We start from the raw sequence: 17,870 nt of genomic DNA on the forward strand, positions 1-17,870 counted from the left end.
GTGCTCAGAGCCATTTTTTTTCCCTCTATCGTCCCTTTACTTTTCCTTAAGCCAAACTGATCGTCACCTAGCGCATTCTCAATTTTCTTTTCCATTCTTCTGTATATTATTCTTGTAAGCAGCTTTGATGCATGAGCTGTTAAGCTGATTGTGCGATAATTCTCGCACTTGTCAGCTCTTGCCGTCTTCGGAATTGTGTGGATGATGCTTTTCCGAAAGTCAGATGGTATGTCGCCAGACTGATATATTCTACACACCAACGTGAATAGTCGTTTTGTTGCCACTTCCCCCAATGATTTTAGAAATTCTGATGGAATGTTATCTATTCCTTCTGCCTTATTTGACCGTAAGTCCTCCAAAGCTCTTTTAAATTCCGATTCTAATACTGGATCCCCTATCTCTTCTAAATCGACTTCTCTTTCTTCTTCTATCACATCAGACAAATCTTCACCCTCATAGAGGCTTTCAATGTATTCTTTCCACCTATCTACCACCTTTTCACCCATTAACCATTAAAATTTAGAGCCATTGTTTATAAGTTTGTGGCTGTGTGAAATACCACACAAAGCTACACCACAGTCATTACACATGTATCTTGATTCCCTCCGTGCCTTCTTCGCTCTGGCATCACGCACACTACTGCACATCCAACACGTTCATGTCGGATTCTGCTTCTTCTCGGTCAGAGGAATCGTAGACGGAAAATAACGTCCAACAAGTCGCGTTGGGGTTGATTTTGCTGATGGACGGCCTGCTTCTTTGGGTGAACATTCCTCCACCTGATGTTTGGCAATGAGCTGTTCAGCGACAGCCACGCGAAAGGCAAGGGCAGTGAGCTTTCCTCCATGTTCTTTATATAGGACAAAGGCATTCCATTCTGCTAATTCCAATAGATGAAAAAGTATCTTCTTGTAATACTTTTTACCCCTCTTGCGTGGCAATGGATTGCTTGCGATGTGCTGATCAACTTTATCCATACTCCCCATTGTGTCATTATAAGCCAATACAGCCACTGGTTTGGCAATATATTTGTTCCTTACTTTCCGTGTTTGTATTTCTGGCTTGTGGATAGTGGACAGCATGCAGACGTCTCTCTTATCTTTCCATTTCAGTGCAGTCAGTTTACCTCGCTGGAATGCTGCAACCTCCCCTTTCTTCAGTTTATTGGTCCGGAAAGAATGCGGTATTTCTTTTCTTGTAGGACGCACGGTGCCATACATATCTGTTCTTTTTGTTAGCCAAAGGTCAGCAAACTGGGGAGAACTATAATAATTAATAATTATCTAGAGTCAAGCAGTATCCCATATTTAGCAAGGGTTGCATTAGTGTCATTACAGTTTGTGACGACATTGGCAGATCCTTGTATTCTTCCTCAAATGTAGTGCCCTTGCCGAAGTAAATAATTAGGGGCAAAACATATCCAGTCTGTGACTCACACAACATGAATGTTTTTATGGCAAACCTAGCTCTCTTGAGTGGCAAGTACTGGATCCATCCCAGTCGCCCTTTATATAAGAGCAGGCTTTCGTCTACGGTGACATATCTTTCTGGAACACAACTCTTTCTAAATTTAGCCGACAGGTAGCTCACAATAGGCCATACTTTATTCAGTTTGGGTTGTGGATGGCTTTCTGCGTTATAGGTTGCATTGTCCGAAAAATGTAAGTTCTTCTTCAAATTCACAAACTTCTTGAATGGTAGAACCTCTCTAAAAATTGGTGTGGCTGATGTAGCTCTTTTTGTCCAGTACATCTGATATGTCGGTTTTTTCACAATGCCTTGTAACAATATTACAGCAACAAATACGTACATCTCATCAATTGTTGTTGGCTTCCATCCCGGGACGTTTGTTTGTGTTGCATATTTGTTGGTCTCGGTAACCAAAATTTGCATGTATCCGTCATCAATGAACTGTCTAAAATAATGCAAGACATCTTCAATACAGGGTTCACAATTAATTTGAGGTTTACCTGATAAAGGGAAACGTGGTGGAGCAGGTGGCAGTGGCTTAGATGGATCTATCTCTGGCGCTCGCTATGTCACACTCAGAAGAAACTGATTCATCACTTCCTTCTTCCGAACTCTCTTCATAGCTATCTTCAGAACTCTCAGACCCACTAAATTCAATATCAAACTCATCTTCACTCTCCATTTTCATAAAACGCGAGGAACTAACAGGCAAACTGCAAAAACAGATTGTAGAGTGACCTGCAGTACAACTGCCTGATTCAGAGACATCTCTTGCCAGAAATATACACTTCAGAGTAACACACCACAGTGACATCTACCGAAAATATCAAGGAACTGCCAAAACACGAGATAGAACGAGTAAATACGGCCTTTTAAAACGTGTGCCAGTCGGAAATGATAAGCTCGAGTTTTATTATTTCGTCAGAATTGAAAAAAGACATGTAACCGCCGCGAGGTCGAGCAGTCTTCCGTCAGAACAGACTTTTTTTTTTTATTCTGCGTACAGATGAACACTCCGACCACCCTACTAGTTCAACTAAAAGCCGGCAGGGGTGGCCAAGCGGTTCTAGGCGCCACAGTCTGGAACCGCTAGACCGCTACGGTCGCGGGATCGAATCCTGCCTCGGGCATGGATGTGTGTGATGTCCTTAGGTTAGTTAGGTTTAAGTAGTTCTAAGTTCTAGGGGACTGATGACCTTAGAAGTTAAGTCCCATAGTGCTCAGAGCCATTTTTTTTACTAAAAAATACTTTAGAGCGATACTTTGTATTCGAAAATGGCTTGCGGAGTTTACATATAGATGTAGGTGTGGAACAAGTGTAATTCATGATTTAAGTGTCAAGAGATGTCTGTGACTTGTACGTAGTGGTTCTGTGCAGAAAGTGCTTACAACCGTACGAGTTTTCCGACACGCTTAGAATACCCGCCAGCAGCGGACGAAGCCCAGGTAGGTACTCGCTCAAGATAACTGCCAGGTAATTCTATCAGATACCTGGAAATTGGCGCGTAATGCAGTGAAATTGAGCTTTGGTGGTCGGTGGTTTTGGGTAGCGGGTTGGTTTTGGCGGTCACTCCGGGGCGTGCCTGCAGGGAGGGGTGGGAAGGGGAGAGGGGGGGGCGGTAGAGGCAAATGTATACAAGTGGGGGAGGGGGGGAGAGAGGGCGTTCATGATTCGCAGAGTGGCTGCCTTTCCGGGCCCCGTTTTTAATCCGCTTAGCGGGGGCAATAACAGCAGCAAATAATACCAGAAATTTTGGCAGCCGGCGAGATTAAAAATGCCGGGTCGCACATGCGTCAGCCCCCCTCTCCACCCCCACCCGTCCGCCATCCCCCCCCCCCTGCTCCATCGCCATATATTTTCGTGCCGTTTCGCTCTGTTCAAAAATAGCGAAACAGCAACGGCGGCGCCAGCGGAGAGTGCACGAAGCAACGCAATTACTCTTAACGAAGAAATCTCATTGTTTCGAGAGCTTTGTTTTTGGCGGTAAAAAAGGTTTTCCTGTTTAGTGTGTTTTAATAATTCAGTTTCGCTGTTGCAGTAATGGGATCAGTTACGTCTGCATTACACGCCGGGTAGGCACGGAATGATGGTCGGAGCAGCAGGGGGTCGGGGAAAGGGGGAGGGGGAGGTTTTACAGGGGGCGGGGTGGGCGAGAGGGGTGTGGGGGCGGCAGAATATTTTTGTCGTCGTTTTTTCGCGACTGCGCGCTGCAGCGGCGCAGGTAAACGCGTCCGCGGCTCCGCCGTACACACTGGGGATCGGCCAGCTGTGTGTGATTAGGCGCGGACGTGGCTAGTCCGGGCTGCTGCTGCAGCCGCTGCGCGGACGCCGAGCCTGCGGCGTGGGCCCGCATGGACGCCTTCGTGCGCGCCGCCGCCGTCGCCGGTGAGTCTCGCACCCTCCGCCACACACCGCAGCGCCTTTATAGCGGCGCAGAAACCGCGCCGACCTCGCAATTAGCTCTAGTCTCCTCGCTCCCCCACACAGCACTCTACCCCAGAGGTAGTCACCATGACATTTTTTGTGTCTAAATGTCACCTGTTATCCCTCATAGAGTAGGACTGCACGGAAATTACAATTCTTTGTTATGGGAGCGCAGCATCTTACTGGCAAATATAATGAGAAATACTTTCCCTGTCAGGGTCGCCAAGTTTCAACAGCTACGCTATCTGGAACACCTACCAGTGGACATTGATATCCGGCGCATCCACCCTTCGCCTTTATGACGGTTTGAAGTCTGCTGATTTTACATGAGTTATCTGATGTCTGTGGAGCCCATTCTTCCTCAAGAGCCAGAGCCAGACGAGGGGGTGGCCTGAAGCAAAGCCGACTTTCCGATTCATCCCAGAGGTGTTCCATTTGGTTCACGACGGGACTTTGGGTAGGCCAGTCCATTTCAGGAATTTTTTTATGGTCCTGAAGCCATTGCCTATAAGATGTCATGGGGCATTTTCATGCTGATACAGTCACTGTAGAATGTGTCCATATCCTTCTGTATTTAGCTTTTTCTTAAGTGCGAAAGGGGGATCATACCCCAAACACGAAAAACAAACACATAACTTAACACCGTCTCCTCTGTACGTCAGGGCTGGCAATACACACCTTGGCAGACAACGTTTTTCGGGAATTTGCCCAACGCAAACCGTTCCATCGGACTGCCACAAGTTCCAGCGTGATTCATCACTCCAAATTACTCGGTTCCAGTCATCTGCCATCCAATGGCGCGGCTCTTTACAACGCCCACAAATGTCGCTTAGCACTGAGTAGAGAACTGTGTGGCTCATGAGGAGTTGCTCGATCATTGTACCCCATTTCATTTTAACTTCATACGGACACTCATTGCGCTAACTGTACTGCTGGAAACACTTTGCAAATCAGGAGCGATTTCTACTGCTGATTTTAGGCCATTTTTACAACCACTCTGCGCAATCCTTGACTGTCCCTGTCCGTCGGAACGTGTACATCTACATACATACTCCGCGAGCCAAACATGCTCCGCAAGCTACCATGCGATGCTTGGCGGAGGGTACCTTGTACCACTAGCAGTCATTTCCCCTCCTGTTCGATTCGCAAACGGAGCGAGGGAAAAACGACTGTCTGTATGCTTCCATGTGAGCCCTGAGTTTTCTTGCCTTCACCGTGCCCACGTGATATACATGTTGGTAGCTGTGGGGATGTTCTGCACTGAGCGCAAATGGCGGTTCTCTAAAATTTCTTAATAGTATTTCGTTGAGATGCAAAACTAGCGTCGGCTGCCATAGACGGTTAGAAGTAAACCTAGTTTTCCTAGTAGCCCTGGACAATTACGATAGTAACCGCGTTGCTTGTGCGCAATAAGTGTGTTGCACACCATTCAGAAACCGAGTGAGGATACACAGGGTGTTTTCGTAATAGCGTGCAAAAATTGAACAGCCGGCCGCGGTGGCCGAGCGGTTCTAAGCGCTGCAGTCAGGTTCGAATCCTGCCTCGGGCATGGATGTGTGTGATGTCCTTAGGTTAGGTTTAAGTAGATCTATGTTCTAGGGGACTGATGACCTCATAAGTTAAGTCCCATAGTGCTCAGTCATTTGAGCCAGAAATTGAACAGGACATAGAGGATGCTCCTTTTTTTTGGTCATCAGTCTACTGACTGGTTTGATGCGGCCCGCCACGAATTCGTTTCCTGTGCTAACCTCTTCATCTCAGAGTAGCACTTGCAACCTACGTCCTCAATTATTTGCTTCACGTATTCCAGACTCTGTCTTCCTCTACAGTTTTTGCCCTCTACAGCTCCCTCTAGTACCATGGAAATCATTCCCTCATGTCTTAGCAGATGTCCTATCATCCTGTCCCTTCTTCTTATCAGTGTTTTCCACATATTCCTTTCCTCTCCGATTCTGCGTAGAACCTCCTCATTCCTTACATTATCAGTCCACCTAATTTTCAACATTCGTGTATAGCACCACCTCTCAAATGCTTCGATTCTCTTCTGTTCCGGTTTTCCCACAGTCCATGTTTCACTACCATACAATGCTGTACTCCAGACGTACACCCTCAGAAATTTCTTCCTCAAATTAAGGCCGGTATTTGATATTAGTAGACTCCTCGTGGCCAGAAATGCCTTTTTTGCCATAGCTAGTCTGCTTTTGATGTCCTCCTTGCTCCGTCCGTCATTGGTTATTTTACTGCCTAGGTAGCAGAATTCCTTAACTTCATTGACTTCGTCACCATCAATCCTGATGTTAAGTTTCTCGCTGTTCTCATTTCTACTACTTCTCATTACCTTCGTCTTTCTCCGATTTACTCTCAAACCATACTGTGTACTCATTAGACTGTTCATTCCGTTCAGCATATCATTTAATTCTTCTTCACTTTCACTCAGGATAGCAATGTCATCAGCGAATCGTATCATTGATATCCTTTCACCTTGTATTTTAATTCCACTCCTGAACCTTTCTTTTATTTCCAACATTGCTTCCTCGATGTACCGATTGAAGAGTAGGGACGAAAGGCTACAGCCTTGTCTTACACTCTTCTTAATACGAGCACTTCGTTCTTGATCGTCCACTCTTATTATTCCCTCTTGGTTGTTGTACATATTGTATATGACCCGTCTCTCCCTGTAGCTTACCCCTACTTTTTTCAGAATCTCGAACAGCTTGCACCATTTTATATTGTCGAACACTTTTTCCAGATCGACAAATCCTATGAAAGTGTCTTGATTTTTCTTTAGCCTTGCTTCCATTATTAGCCGTAACGTCAGAATTGCCTCTCTCGTCCCTTTACTTTTCCTAAAGCCAAACTGATCGTCACCTAGCGCATTCTCAATTTTCTTTTCCATTCTTCTGTATATTATTCCTGTAAGCAGCTTCGATGCATGAGCTGTTAAGGTGATTGTGCGATAATTCTCGCACTTGTCAGCTCTTGCCGTCTTCGGAATTGTGTGGATGATGCTTTTCCGAAAGTCAGATGGTATATCGCCAGACTCATATATTCTACACACCAACGTGAATAGTCGTTTTGTTGCCACTTCCCCCAATGATTTTAGAAATTCTGATGGAATGCTCTATTGAACAATTTGAGATAGGGAGCCCAGGGCCGGAGAAGCCATCTTAAGGAGATAATAGAAATAAAATCAAATTACTGTGCAGCTTTTCATTTACATTAGTAACAGTTAACTGCAAATGCCGTGATTGACACAATCGATGTACCATTTGAACTGTATCTTACAAAATGTGCTAAAACTGATGATCTTCATCCCCAAAGCAAGCATGACATCGGCGAATAAGCTTTTGCCGCATCCTGACAAGTATACCCGGTGTTTGTCGAATCACACCATAGGCAGCTACAGTTCAGCCAGCAGATTCTATCTCCGTATCCACTGGCGTCTCATACACAAGTGATTTTAGATATGCCCATTGGAAATAATCAGAGGGGTTCACGTAAGTGATCTCGCAGCCATGGAACAGGACATCCCCGTTCCAGTTCAGCGACCAGGAGATACTTCCCAGAAATCAGGTTACACCTCCTCCTTTCCTCGCAGGAAATAAAGAATGTACACGTAAATAAACAGTACAATACATAATCAAAATATCCACGGGTGTGCTGCCGGTCTATAGAGTCCAACGGGCACAATATTTCGGCGATCATACATGTCGCCATCATCAGGTGAACTGACGGACTGAGCTCCTGTGAACGTGCCGGCACGGAGATCCGTACGCTATGGCTGCTCAGAGGGAACTGGGTTCGGTCGCGGCGGCGGCAGACAGCTGCGACCACTCTTCACAGAGGAATGGGGTACTTAAAACTCTAGTACATAGGGCGCGCACTATCTCTGACGCAGAGAGTCTACCCCAGGAATTGGAACACCTGAGAACTGTATTTCGAAAATATGGGTACTCAGAGCGACAGATTCAACGTGCTCTCCGCCCAACCACTGCAGCACTACCTGTTGAGATGGATGAAGTCACGAGGGAGGAGGTAGGCACTGCATTTATTCCATACACAGGCGCACTCTCGGGGAAAATCGCCCGCATTCTGAAGAAACACCAGGTCGGAACTGTGTTTTGTCCTCCAAATAAAACTCGTGCACTGGTGGGGAGCGCCAAAGATGACCTCGGTTTGAGGAAGGCCGACGTGTACCAGATTCCGTGTCAGTGTGGCAAGTCGTATATTGGTCAGACGATGCGTACCGTCGAGGATCGATGCCGTGAACACCAGAGGCACACTCGACTGATGTATCCGAGCAAGTCGGCGGTCGCGGAACATTGTTTGTCGGAAAATCACGCCATGGAGTATGACCGCACGAGGATTCTGGTACAGACGTCGAGATACTGGGACAGCGTTGTTAGAGAGGCCATCGAAATTCGCACCAATGACGACCTCATAAACCGTGACTGTGGCTATAATCTTAGCAAGGCTTGGGAACCAGCGATTGGGTTAATCGAGAGTAAATCGAGCAGACGTATAGTTGTGACGACCACGGCGGACAGAGCCATCACACCGACGTCATCTCAGACGCCGTCGCAATCTGTTCCACCGCGCGACCGTGGCGCGGGGCGCGGACGGCGGAGGGAGCGCGCCGCGGGCGGAGGGTATTTAAATCGGCCGCCGCCGCGACCGAACCCAGTTCCCTCTGAGCAGCCATAGCGTACGGATCTCCGTGCCGGCACGTTCACAGGAGCTCAGTCCGTCAGTTCACCTGATGATGGCGACATGTATGATCGCCGAAATATTGTGCCCGTTGGACACTATAGACCGGCAGCACACCCGTGGATATTTTGATTATCAAATACGCCGGGAGAAACTCAAGAATCAGTACAATACATGTAAACTTGTACGCGCGTTAGTTGTAAATAAGCTGGAAAACTGTAATATCGGACAAAGTGGTAGACAAGTACACTTATATATCTGCTTAATAGAGCATTCTCTCTGTCCTGTTACATTTTTTGCACACTCCTACGGAAACACCCTGTGTTAAGGGCCGCGTAACGTACGGAACGTATTTGCTCTGCAACGTTATCCTTCAGTCAGTTACCTATAAATAAACAGTATTTATTGAAAAATTGAAACTGTCTATGTGTAATTCAAGTTTTATTTGCAAATTGTTGATCTGTAACGTGAAACGGAGGACTGTTGTTTCAAACATGTAAGAAAGGCAGTACAAATGTATCATGTTGTACCAGAAATCGCAATTTCCTAAAAAAAAAAAAGTAAAATTTAAAAAAATTAAAGCAAAACATATGAAACATCGCTTCAGTACTTCGACGGAATTGTATAAAACATTTTCCTGTTATTCATAAACATCTTTCGCACTTTTCAGTAACAACAATAAACATTTTGTAACTTAACCGTATTTCTGTATCTCTCTGAATGAATCTTCTTAAAACTGCCTAACAAAATTTCTCCTAAATTATTACCAGCCACACTAATTCCTAACTTAAACCAGTGCACTGTGCAAAAGTCTGACTATACTGAATTATACAACGACTTAATATCGTTTGCCCAACACTCTCTACAAATTGAAGTTAACTTTTTGTATAAAAATGCAACGCTACCTAGAATGTAACCTGACTTCTGAAATAAATGTGCAACTCGACTTGCGCAGAAGTTCCTGGCCTAAATTATATTTTCACTTACCTCTTGTCTTTGCAAACGTCTTTTTGCGGATTTAAGCAACGCACAGATATTATAGCAATAGTCAAAGATTACTCAGCTACATGATTTTGCGCCGTTTGAATTATGTGTATCGATATTTACGTAAGAAACAGAATTTACCGTGTGACCAAACTAAAAGACTATACTGAACATTCCATACCACAAAGTGAAATGTTCTAACGTACATAATAAACTGAATGAAGGATCCGAATTTTAACTGTTAGAAAATGACTTCCGATAAAATTCAAATGAAATTCTGTATTCAAAAGTAATACTTTAAAAACGATCTACATATACGCAACAGTATTTCCATAACATGACTTTAAGAAACAACCTTAAGCAAGGGGAACCTCATCTTCCTATCAGAGCAAGTCATACAGCAGTCCTATCTGAGCTTCGTTACTGCAACTCAGTAACATAAAACAATGTTCCGCATTTGTGCGCTTACCTCAATCTCTCAAAACTCCAGAAAATTCTTCAAATAATCTCTTTCGTTTCTCTCTCCATAACTACATCTAAAGTATTCGTACTCCAATTCCGTCAATCTCATAACACACTTACAAAGGAAATTTCCTGATCATTCTTCAAAATATGCCTGCCACTCAACACGGCTCAACTTAGAACGCGTGTGACTTTGCTATTGCTCTAAGGCAGAGGCGGTGTAGCAACACAAAGATATTGCAGCAATAGTCAAAGATTACTCAGCTACATGATTTTGCGCCGTTTGAATTATGTGTATCGATATTTACGAAAGAAACAGAATTTACCGTGTGACCAAAATACTATGCATATGCCCACACCTTGACTTTAATAATGATGATGAACGTTCCAATGAGTATAAAAGAACACTAGTAACTACTTACATTTTTTTGTGCTTGCGCTTGTAAACTTACTTGCATCAAAACTAACTGCTTTGGCTGCATGAAAGTACAGGAGTTATGCGACGAACAAATTTTTGTTGCTGATAAAAAGCAATTTACATATTCGTACTCCAGTTCCATCAATCTCATAACACACTTACAAAGGAAATTTCCTAACCATTCTTCAAAATATGTCTGCCACTCAGCACTGATCAACTTAGAATGCGCATGACTTTGCTAGTGCTCTAAGGCAGAGGCGGTGTAGCAACACAAAGATATTGTAGCAATGGTCGAAGATTACCCAGCTACATGATTTTCCCCCTTTGAATTATGCGTATCGATATTTACGTAAGAAACAGAATTTACCGTGTAACCAAAATACTATTCATATGCCCACACCTTGCCTTTCATAATGATGTGAGTATAAAACAACACTAGTAACTACATACATTTTTTGTGCTTTAACATGTAAACTGTATTTGCATCAAAACTAACTGCTTTGGTTGCATGTAAGTACAGGAGTCATTTGACGAACTAATTTTTACATTTTGTTGAGATATAAAATATGCAATGGACTAACACTGAGCGAAGTGCGCTTGTAGTTATGTGAAAAACAAAAAACAAAGAGAAGTCGACTGCTCCCAGTTTTTCTCGCATACGTTTATTTATGTTTCTTCCTCTATCGACGCCACCAATACAGCCGGTAATCCCTCCAGTTATTACGTCATTTATGTACTGTATCAAAACTACCGAACCAAAGTGTTGAAATAGTGCAACTCCAGTGTTACGCGAAGAAATCGCCTTCTTCTCTCCAGGCATTCCCACTTGAATTACCGGAACAGCTCTGTAACGCGAGCGTATGGACATAACCCACCAGTAACAAAGCCTATAGCACAGGTATGAATTGCTTCGATGTCTTTAACCCTACCTATTGTGGATCCCAACAACTGGAGAAGTACACAAGAGTGGGCCGCAGAAGGTTATGTATGAGGCCTACTTTGTGGATGGCTTACACTTTCCAAGTATTCCTCCCGTAGATCGATGTCTTCCACTCGCTTTACCTACAACCGACCATACGTTCTCTTTCGACTCCATATGTCAATTTACAATGTTACACCTAAATACTGTCCATAATTTAAGTTCGACTTTCAAAACGTCTTAGACAGAGAATCACTGCTCTGGATGAAGTCAAATTTGAACAGCATATTATTGATGCAGGAGGAAACGTCATGGAACAATAGTTCTAACAGAATGTCGTCTATTCACGGGGCTTGTTTCGATCTAGGTCTTTCAGTGCTATGTTACGTTCTTTCGCGGCATCGTATCTCCCATCTTACCTTCATCTACGTTCTCTTCCAATTCTATAAAACTCCTCTCAAGTACATTTCACTTGTATAGACCCTCTACATACTCCTCACACTTTTCAGCTTTCCCTTCTTTGCTTAGAACTGCTTTTCGATCTGAACACTTGACAGTGATACAGGTGGTTCTCTTTTCTTCAAAGGCCTCTTTAATCTTCCTATTGGGTGTATCTATATTTCCGCTATTGATACATGTTTCTAAATCCTTACATTTGTGCTCTAGCCATTCCTGCTTAGTTATTTTGCTCTTCCTGTCAATCTGATTTTTAGACGTTTTTATCCCCTTTCGCCTGCTTCATTTACTGCGTTTTTATACGTTCTCCTTTCATCAGTTAAATTCAGTATCACTTGTGTCACCCAACGATTTGTACTAGGCCTCGTCTTTTTACCTATTTGATCCTCTGCTGCCTTCAGCATTAACAAAGATAAAAACTAAAGATAAACCAGTTTTTATTGAAAACATATTTACAAGAAAACTGTATATGTAGTAAAATACGTCGTTACGAAGTTCGTATTAACAATTTACATTAAAGACGTTGAAACTGACATGAGGCTGGTAACTGTTAGTAACGCAACCACTTGGAGTAGCTTTGTAGACGATAGGAGCTGCTTAATTTACGAAAAATATTGTAAATAGCAGTATCAGTATTATGCAAAATGAAAAATTATAGCCGGCTGGGGTGGCCGAGCGGTTCTAGGCACTACAGTCTGGAACCGCGATACCGCTACGGTCGCAGGTTCGAATCCTGTTTGGGTATGGATGTGTGTGACGTCCTTAGGTCAGTTAGGTTCAACTAGTTCTAAGTTCTAGGGGACTGATGACCTCAGTATTTAAGTCCCATAGTGCTCAGAGCCATTTGAAAAATTATATAGGGCAATACAACAGCAACATTATTGTATGAAACAATTAAAATGTAATAGATGAAAAATAGAGAGAAAGTGTTATAGAGTACTCTGAGGAATAAAGCGGCTCAATTTTAGTCATTTCTAAGCGACGGCTTTACACCATAATTTTTTTATTACTTAATTCCCAATGTTCGTTTTGAATGTAACCGACTTTAAAAGAAAGGTGTTTGAAAATGTCTAACTCTTCAAGGATATTAAGTCTGAAGTCTTTCCTCTATGTGTGAAGCATACTGAAGTCACGAACTTGTTTAACCATGTGGACTGTAATTAATAAATTATCGGCAAAGAAAGCATTATATAAGTTGGTACCGAGTTTTTCCTAAGAGATGTGCTTCGAATCTAACAGAAATTGCTCTCCTATTTGTCCTGTATAATCTGCTAAAATTGTAGACGTACAAATTTTGAAATGGAGAATGCCCTGGTTTCAAATTATAAATAGGATTATTTTTTAAACTATTATTAGTAAAAAAGGCTACACTGCAGTCATATTTGTTTTGGTGGTGACGTTGAATCCTGTACGACATAGATACTAAGTGGTCCAACTAAAACATTCATATTTCTTTACGTACTACACGAATGTGTAATAAAAAATGGGGGTTCCTATTTTAAAAAACGCAGTTGATATCCGTTTGACCTATGGCAGCGCCATCTATCTGGCCAACCATAGCGCCATATGGTTTCCCCTAGACAAGCTTCGTTCTTTGTAGTTTTCTGGTTTGACGCTTATTTCGTGAGATATTTGGCCCGGAAACGATCAATGGACCACCCTTTATTTTGTACTCAATACATTGTTCATTTCATTCAACTCTTCCTGTAAGTCTTCACTTTCACAAAAATAGAAATGTCATCACCTAATCTTATCAATGATATTGTTTCACCTGCCTGCGTGGTTAGAGGAGCCATGTTATGGATTGCGCGGCCCCTCCTGCCGGAGGTTCGAGTCCTGCCTCGGGGATGGGTGTGTGTATTGTTCTTAGCATAAGTTAGCTTAAGTAGTGTGTAAGTCTAGGGACCGACGACCTCAGCAGTCTGGTCCCTTAGGAATTCACACATATTTGAACATTTTTTGCTTCACCTTGAATTTTAGTCCCACTCTTGAATGTTTCTCTTATTTGCGTAATTCCTACATCGATGTATGGATTGAACAGTAGGGGCGAAAGACTACTTCCCTGTCTTACACCGTTTGAATCCGAGAACTTCGTTCATGATCTTCCACTCTAATCGATTCCTCTTGGTTTATGTACACTACTGGCCATTAAAATTGCCACACCACGAACATGACGTGCTACAGGCGCGAAATTTAACCGACAGGAATATGATGCTGTGATATGCAAATGATTAGCTTTTCAGAGCATTCACACAAGGTTGGCGCCGGTGGCGACACCTACAACGTGCTGACATGAGGTATGTTTCCAATCGATTTGTCATATACAAACAGCAGTTGACCGGCGTTGCCTGGTGAAACGTTGTTATGATGCCTCGTGTAAGGAGGAGAAATGCCTACCATCACGTTACCGGCTTTGATAAAGATCGGATTGTAGCCTATCGCGCTTGCGGTTTATCGTATCGCGACATTGCTGCTCGCGTTGGTCGAGATCCAATGACTGTTAGCAGATTATGGAATCGGTGGGTTCAGGAGGGTAATACGGAACGCCGAGCTGGATCCCAACGGCGTTGTATCACTAGCAGTCGCTTGGCTGTAACGGATCGTGCAACCACGTCTCGATCCCTGAGTCAACAGATGGGGACGTTTGAAAGACAACAACCACCTGCACGAGCATTTGGACGACGTTTGCAGCAGCACGGACTATCACCTCTGAGACCATGGCTGCGGTTACCCTTGATGCAACATTACAGACAGGAGCGCCTGCGATGGTGTACTCAACGACGAACCTGAGTGCACGAATGGCAAAACGTCAATTTTTTCGGATGAATCTAGGTTCTGTTCACAGAATCATGATGGTCGCATCCGCGTTTGGCCACATCGCGGTGAACGCACATTGGAAGCGAGTATTCGTCATCGCTATACTGGCGTATCTCCCGGCATGATGGTATTGGGTGCCATTGGTTACTCGTCTCGGTCACCTCTTGTTCGCATTGACGGCACTTTGAACAGTGGAGGCTACAATTCAGATGTGTTGCGACCCGTGGCTCTACCCATTATTCGATCCTTGCGAAACCCTACATTTAAGCAGGATAATGCACGACTGCATGTTGCAGGTCCTCTACAGGTCTTTCTGGATACAGAAAATGTTCGTCTGCTGCCCTGGCGAGCACATTCTCCAGATCTCTCACCAACTGAAAACGTCTGGTCAATGGTGGCCGAGCAACTGGCTCGTCACAATACGCCAGTCACTACTGTTGATGAACTGTGGTATCGTGTTAAAGCTGCATGGGCAGCTGTACCTGTACACGCCATCCAAGCTCTGTTTGACTCAATGCCCAGGCGTATCAAGGCCGTTATTACGGTCAGAGATGGTTGTTCTGGGTACTGATTTCTCAGGATCTATGCACCCAAATTGGGTGAAAATGTAACCACATGTCAGTTCTAGTATAATATATTTGTCCAATGAATACCCGTTTACCATTTGCATTTCTTCTTTATATAGCAATTTTAATGGCCAGTAGTGTACATATTGTATATTATCCTCTTTTCCTGTAGCTTACCCCCTATTTTTCTCAGAATTCCGAACATCTTGTACCATTTTACATTGTCGAATGCTTTTTCCAGTTCGACTGTTGTGGGAAGAACTATTTTCTATTGCGAACGTCCGCATGAGAAACGATAGGAGGGTTGTTTATAGCTCGGCTGGAGGGGTGAAGGGTACTGGGTGGGGGAAGTGTTGGAGGGGAGGGGTGTGCTGCAGGAAGACCACCGCCGCCTCCCTCGCGACTCGAAGGGAGGGGAAGCAAGTGAATTTGCTCGAGTTAGTGACTTGTCCGTGGCGCGCCGCCCGGCTTGTTTACATGTTTATCATGTAAACAAGGTTCCGGAACTGGGTTTCTGTGACTGCTCCCTGATCCTACTCAGCTCTCCCTATCCCGTAGTGTTTACAGTCACCGCAGCGCCGCGCTTCTGTCTCCTGCCTGATGAAGGACAAGCAGCCGTGCGAAATCTACATCGACATCTACGTCTGTGCTCCATAAGACATCTAATGGTGTTTGGCGGAGGGTACCAATGTCGTTTTCTTTATCCCTGTTCCATTCGCGAATGGAAGAACAAGTGTCGACTACCCTTCCCGTACTTTCTCATAGCTCTGATTTTTTCGGTCGCGCTCATTTCGCGAAACGTAATCATAAAAGATTCGATGATCACCTCGTTAAAAATCAAACTGAAACCGCGAAACTTGATGATGGTTTAGTCTTGCCCTACATATTCGCCCATCATATTTGGTCGAATGTTTGAGCGGAGTAAAAACAAGATATCCTCGAAAATATACAATGCATTCTTGGATTTTTGTCTTAATTTTCATACCGAAAAGATAATTTGGAAGTGGATAAGTAGGGTATCAAACTGACCAGCGTGAGGTCTTGATTAAAAAACACTTGAAAGTCATCAGAGTAATAAAGAAATATGTAATTAGTTAATTGATGGAAAATTTAAGAGTTTCACTAATGGCCAGTAGTGTACATGATTACTCTGCCATTCACAATTAAGTGCGTGGCAGAGGGTTCATCGAACCACCTTCAAGCCATTACTTTACGTTTCCACTCTCTAACAGCGCGCGGGGAAAACAAGCACTTAAATCTTCCTGTGCGAGCTCCGATTACTCATATTTTATCATGATGATTCTTTCTTGCTGTGTACGTGGGATCTAGCATAATATTTTTGCATTCGGAGGAGGAAGTTGGTGAAATTTCACAAGAAGACTCTGCCACAACGAAAAACGTCTGTGTTTTAATGACTACCACCCTAATACACGTATCATGTTCGTTGCTCTCTCTCCCCTGTTTAGCTATAGTAGGAAACGAGCTGCCCTCCTTTGAACTTTGTCCATCTCCTCCGGAAGTCCCATCTGATGCGGATCCCACAACGCACAGCAGTACTCTAGAAGAGGTCGGGAAAGCATGGTGTACTCAGTACCTTCAGTCGATCTGTTGGATTTCCTGTGTTCTGCCAATAAATTGCAGTTTTGGTTTGCTTTACCCACAACATCATCTATGTGATCGTTCCAATTTAAGTTATGCCTAATTGTAATCACTAAGTATTTAGTTGAATTTACAACCTTTAGATTTGTGTAATTTATCGTGTAACCGAAATTTAGCAGATATCTTTTAGCACTAATGTGGATATTCACATTTTTCATTATTTACGGTCGATTGCCACTTTTTGCGCCATTCAGATATCTTGTCTAAATCATTTTGCAGTGGGTTTTGATCATCTGATGACTTTACAAGACAGTAAATGAAGCATCATCTGCAAACAATCTAAGACGGCTGCTCAGATTGTCTCCTATGTCGTTTATGGAGATCAGGAACAGCAGACGGCCTATAACACTTCTTTGGGGAACGCCAGACATTACTTCTGTTTTACTCGATGACTTTCCGTCAATTACTGCGAACTGTGACCTACCTAACAGGAACTCATCAATGCAGTCCCGCATACTTCATAGACACTTTTGTGAAGAACGGTGTCGAAAGCCTTGGGGAGATCTAAAAATGCAGAATCAATTGGACAATGACTGTCGATAGCAACGTACGCAAGATCACAGGTTAGTTTAAGTTCGAAAAAAGTCATTGAAAATGTGAAATACTGGTGTATCAATAATCGTTGTAATAGCCAGGATGTTGAATGCAAGCATGCAAACGTTCATGCATTGTGCCACATAGGTGTCGGATGCCAATTTCTGGGATGGAGTCCCATGCTTCTTGCGCTTGGTCGGTTTGCAGATGACGCCGGAGTTGTAGTCCGATAATGTCTCGTGTGTGCTCGATCGGACACAATGCTGGTGATGACCGGGTCATGCAATATGTACGAGGTGCATTCAAGTTCTAAGGCCTCCTATCTTTTTTGTAATTAACTACTCACCCGAAATCGATGAAACTGGCGTTACTTCTCGACGTAATCGCCCTGCAGACGCACACATTTTTCACAACGCATACACCATGATTCCATGGCAGCGGCGAAGGCTTCTT

General features: G+C 43.7%; 1 protein-coding gene across 1 annotated transcript in view; it reads left to right on the forward strand.

The window, feature by feature from the left end:
- LOC126106240 (AT-rich interactive domain-containing protein 1B-like) overlaps positions 1-17,870 on the forward strand; it is a 173,006-nt gene that overhangs the window by 108,835 nt on the left and 46,301 nt on the right. The window contains exon 5 of the mRNA XM_049912467.1: positions 3,752-3,856. Coding sequence (XP_049768424.1) covers positions 3,752-3,856 — 105 coding nt within the window. The remainder of the gene's footprint in view (positions 1-3,751; positions 3,857-17,870) is intronic.

Source organism: Schistocerca cancellata, chromosome 10 (assembly GCF_023864275.1).
Source record: "Schistocerca cancellata isolate TAMUIC-IGC-003103 chromosome 10, iqSchCanc2.1, whole genome shotgun sequence".
In the NCBI taxonomy this organism is placed as follows: domain Eukaryota; kingdom Metazoa; phylum Arthropoda; class Insecta; order Orthoptera; family Acrididae; genus Schistocerca; species Schistocerca cancellata.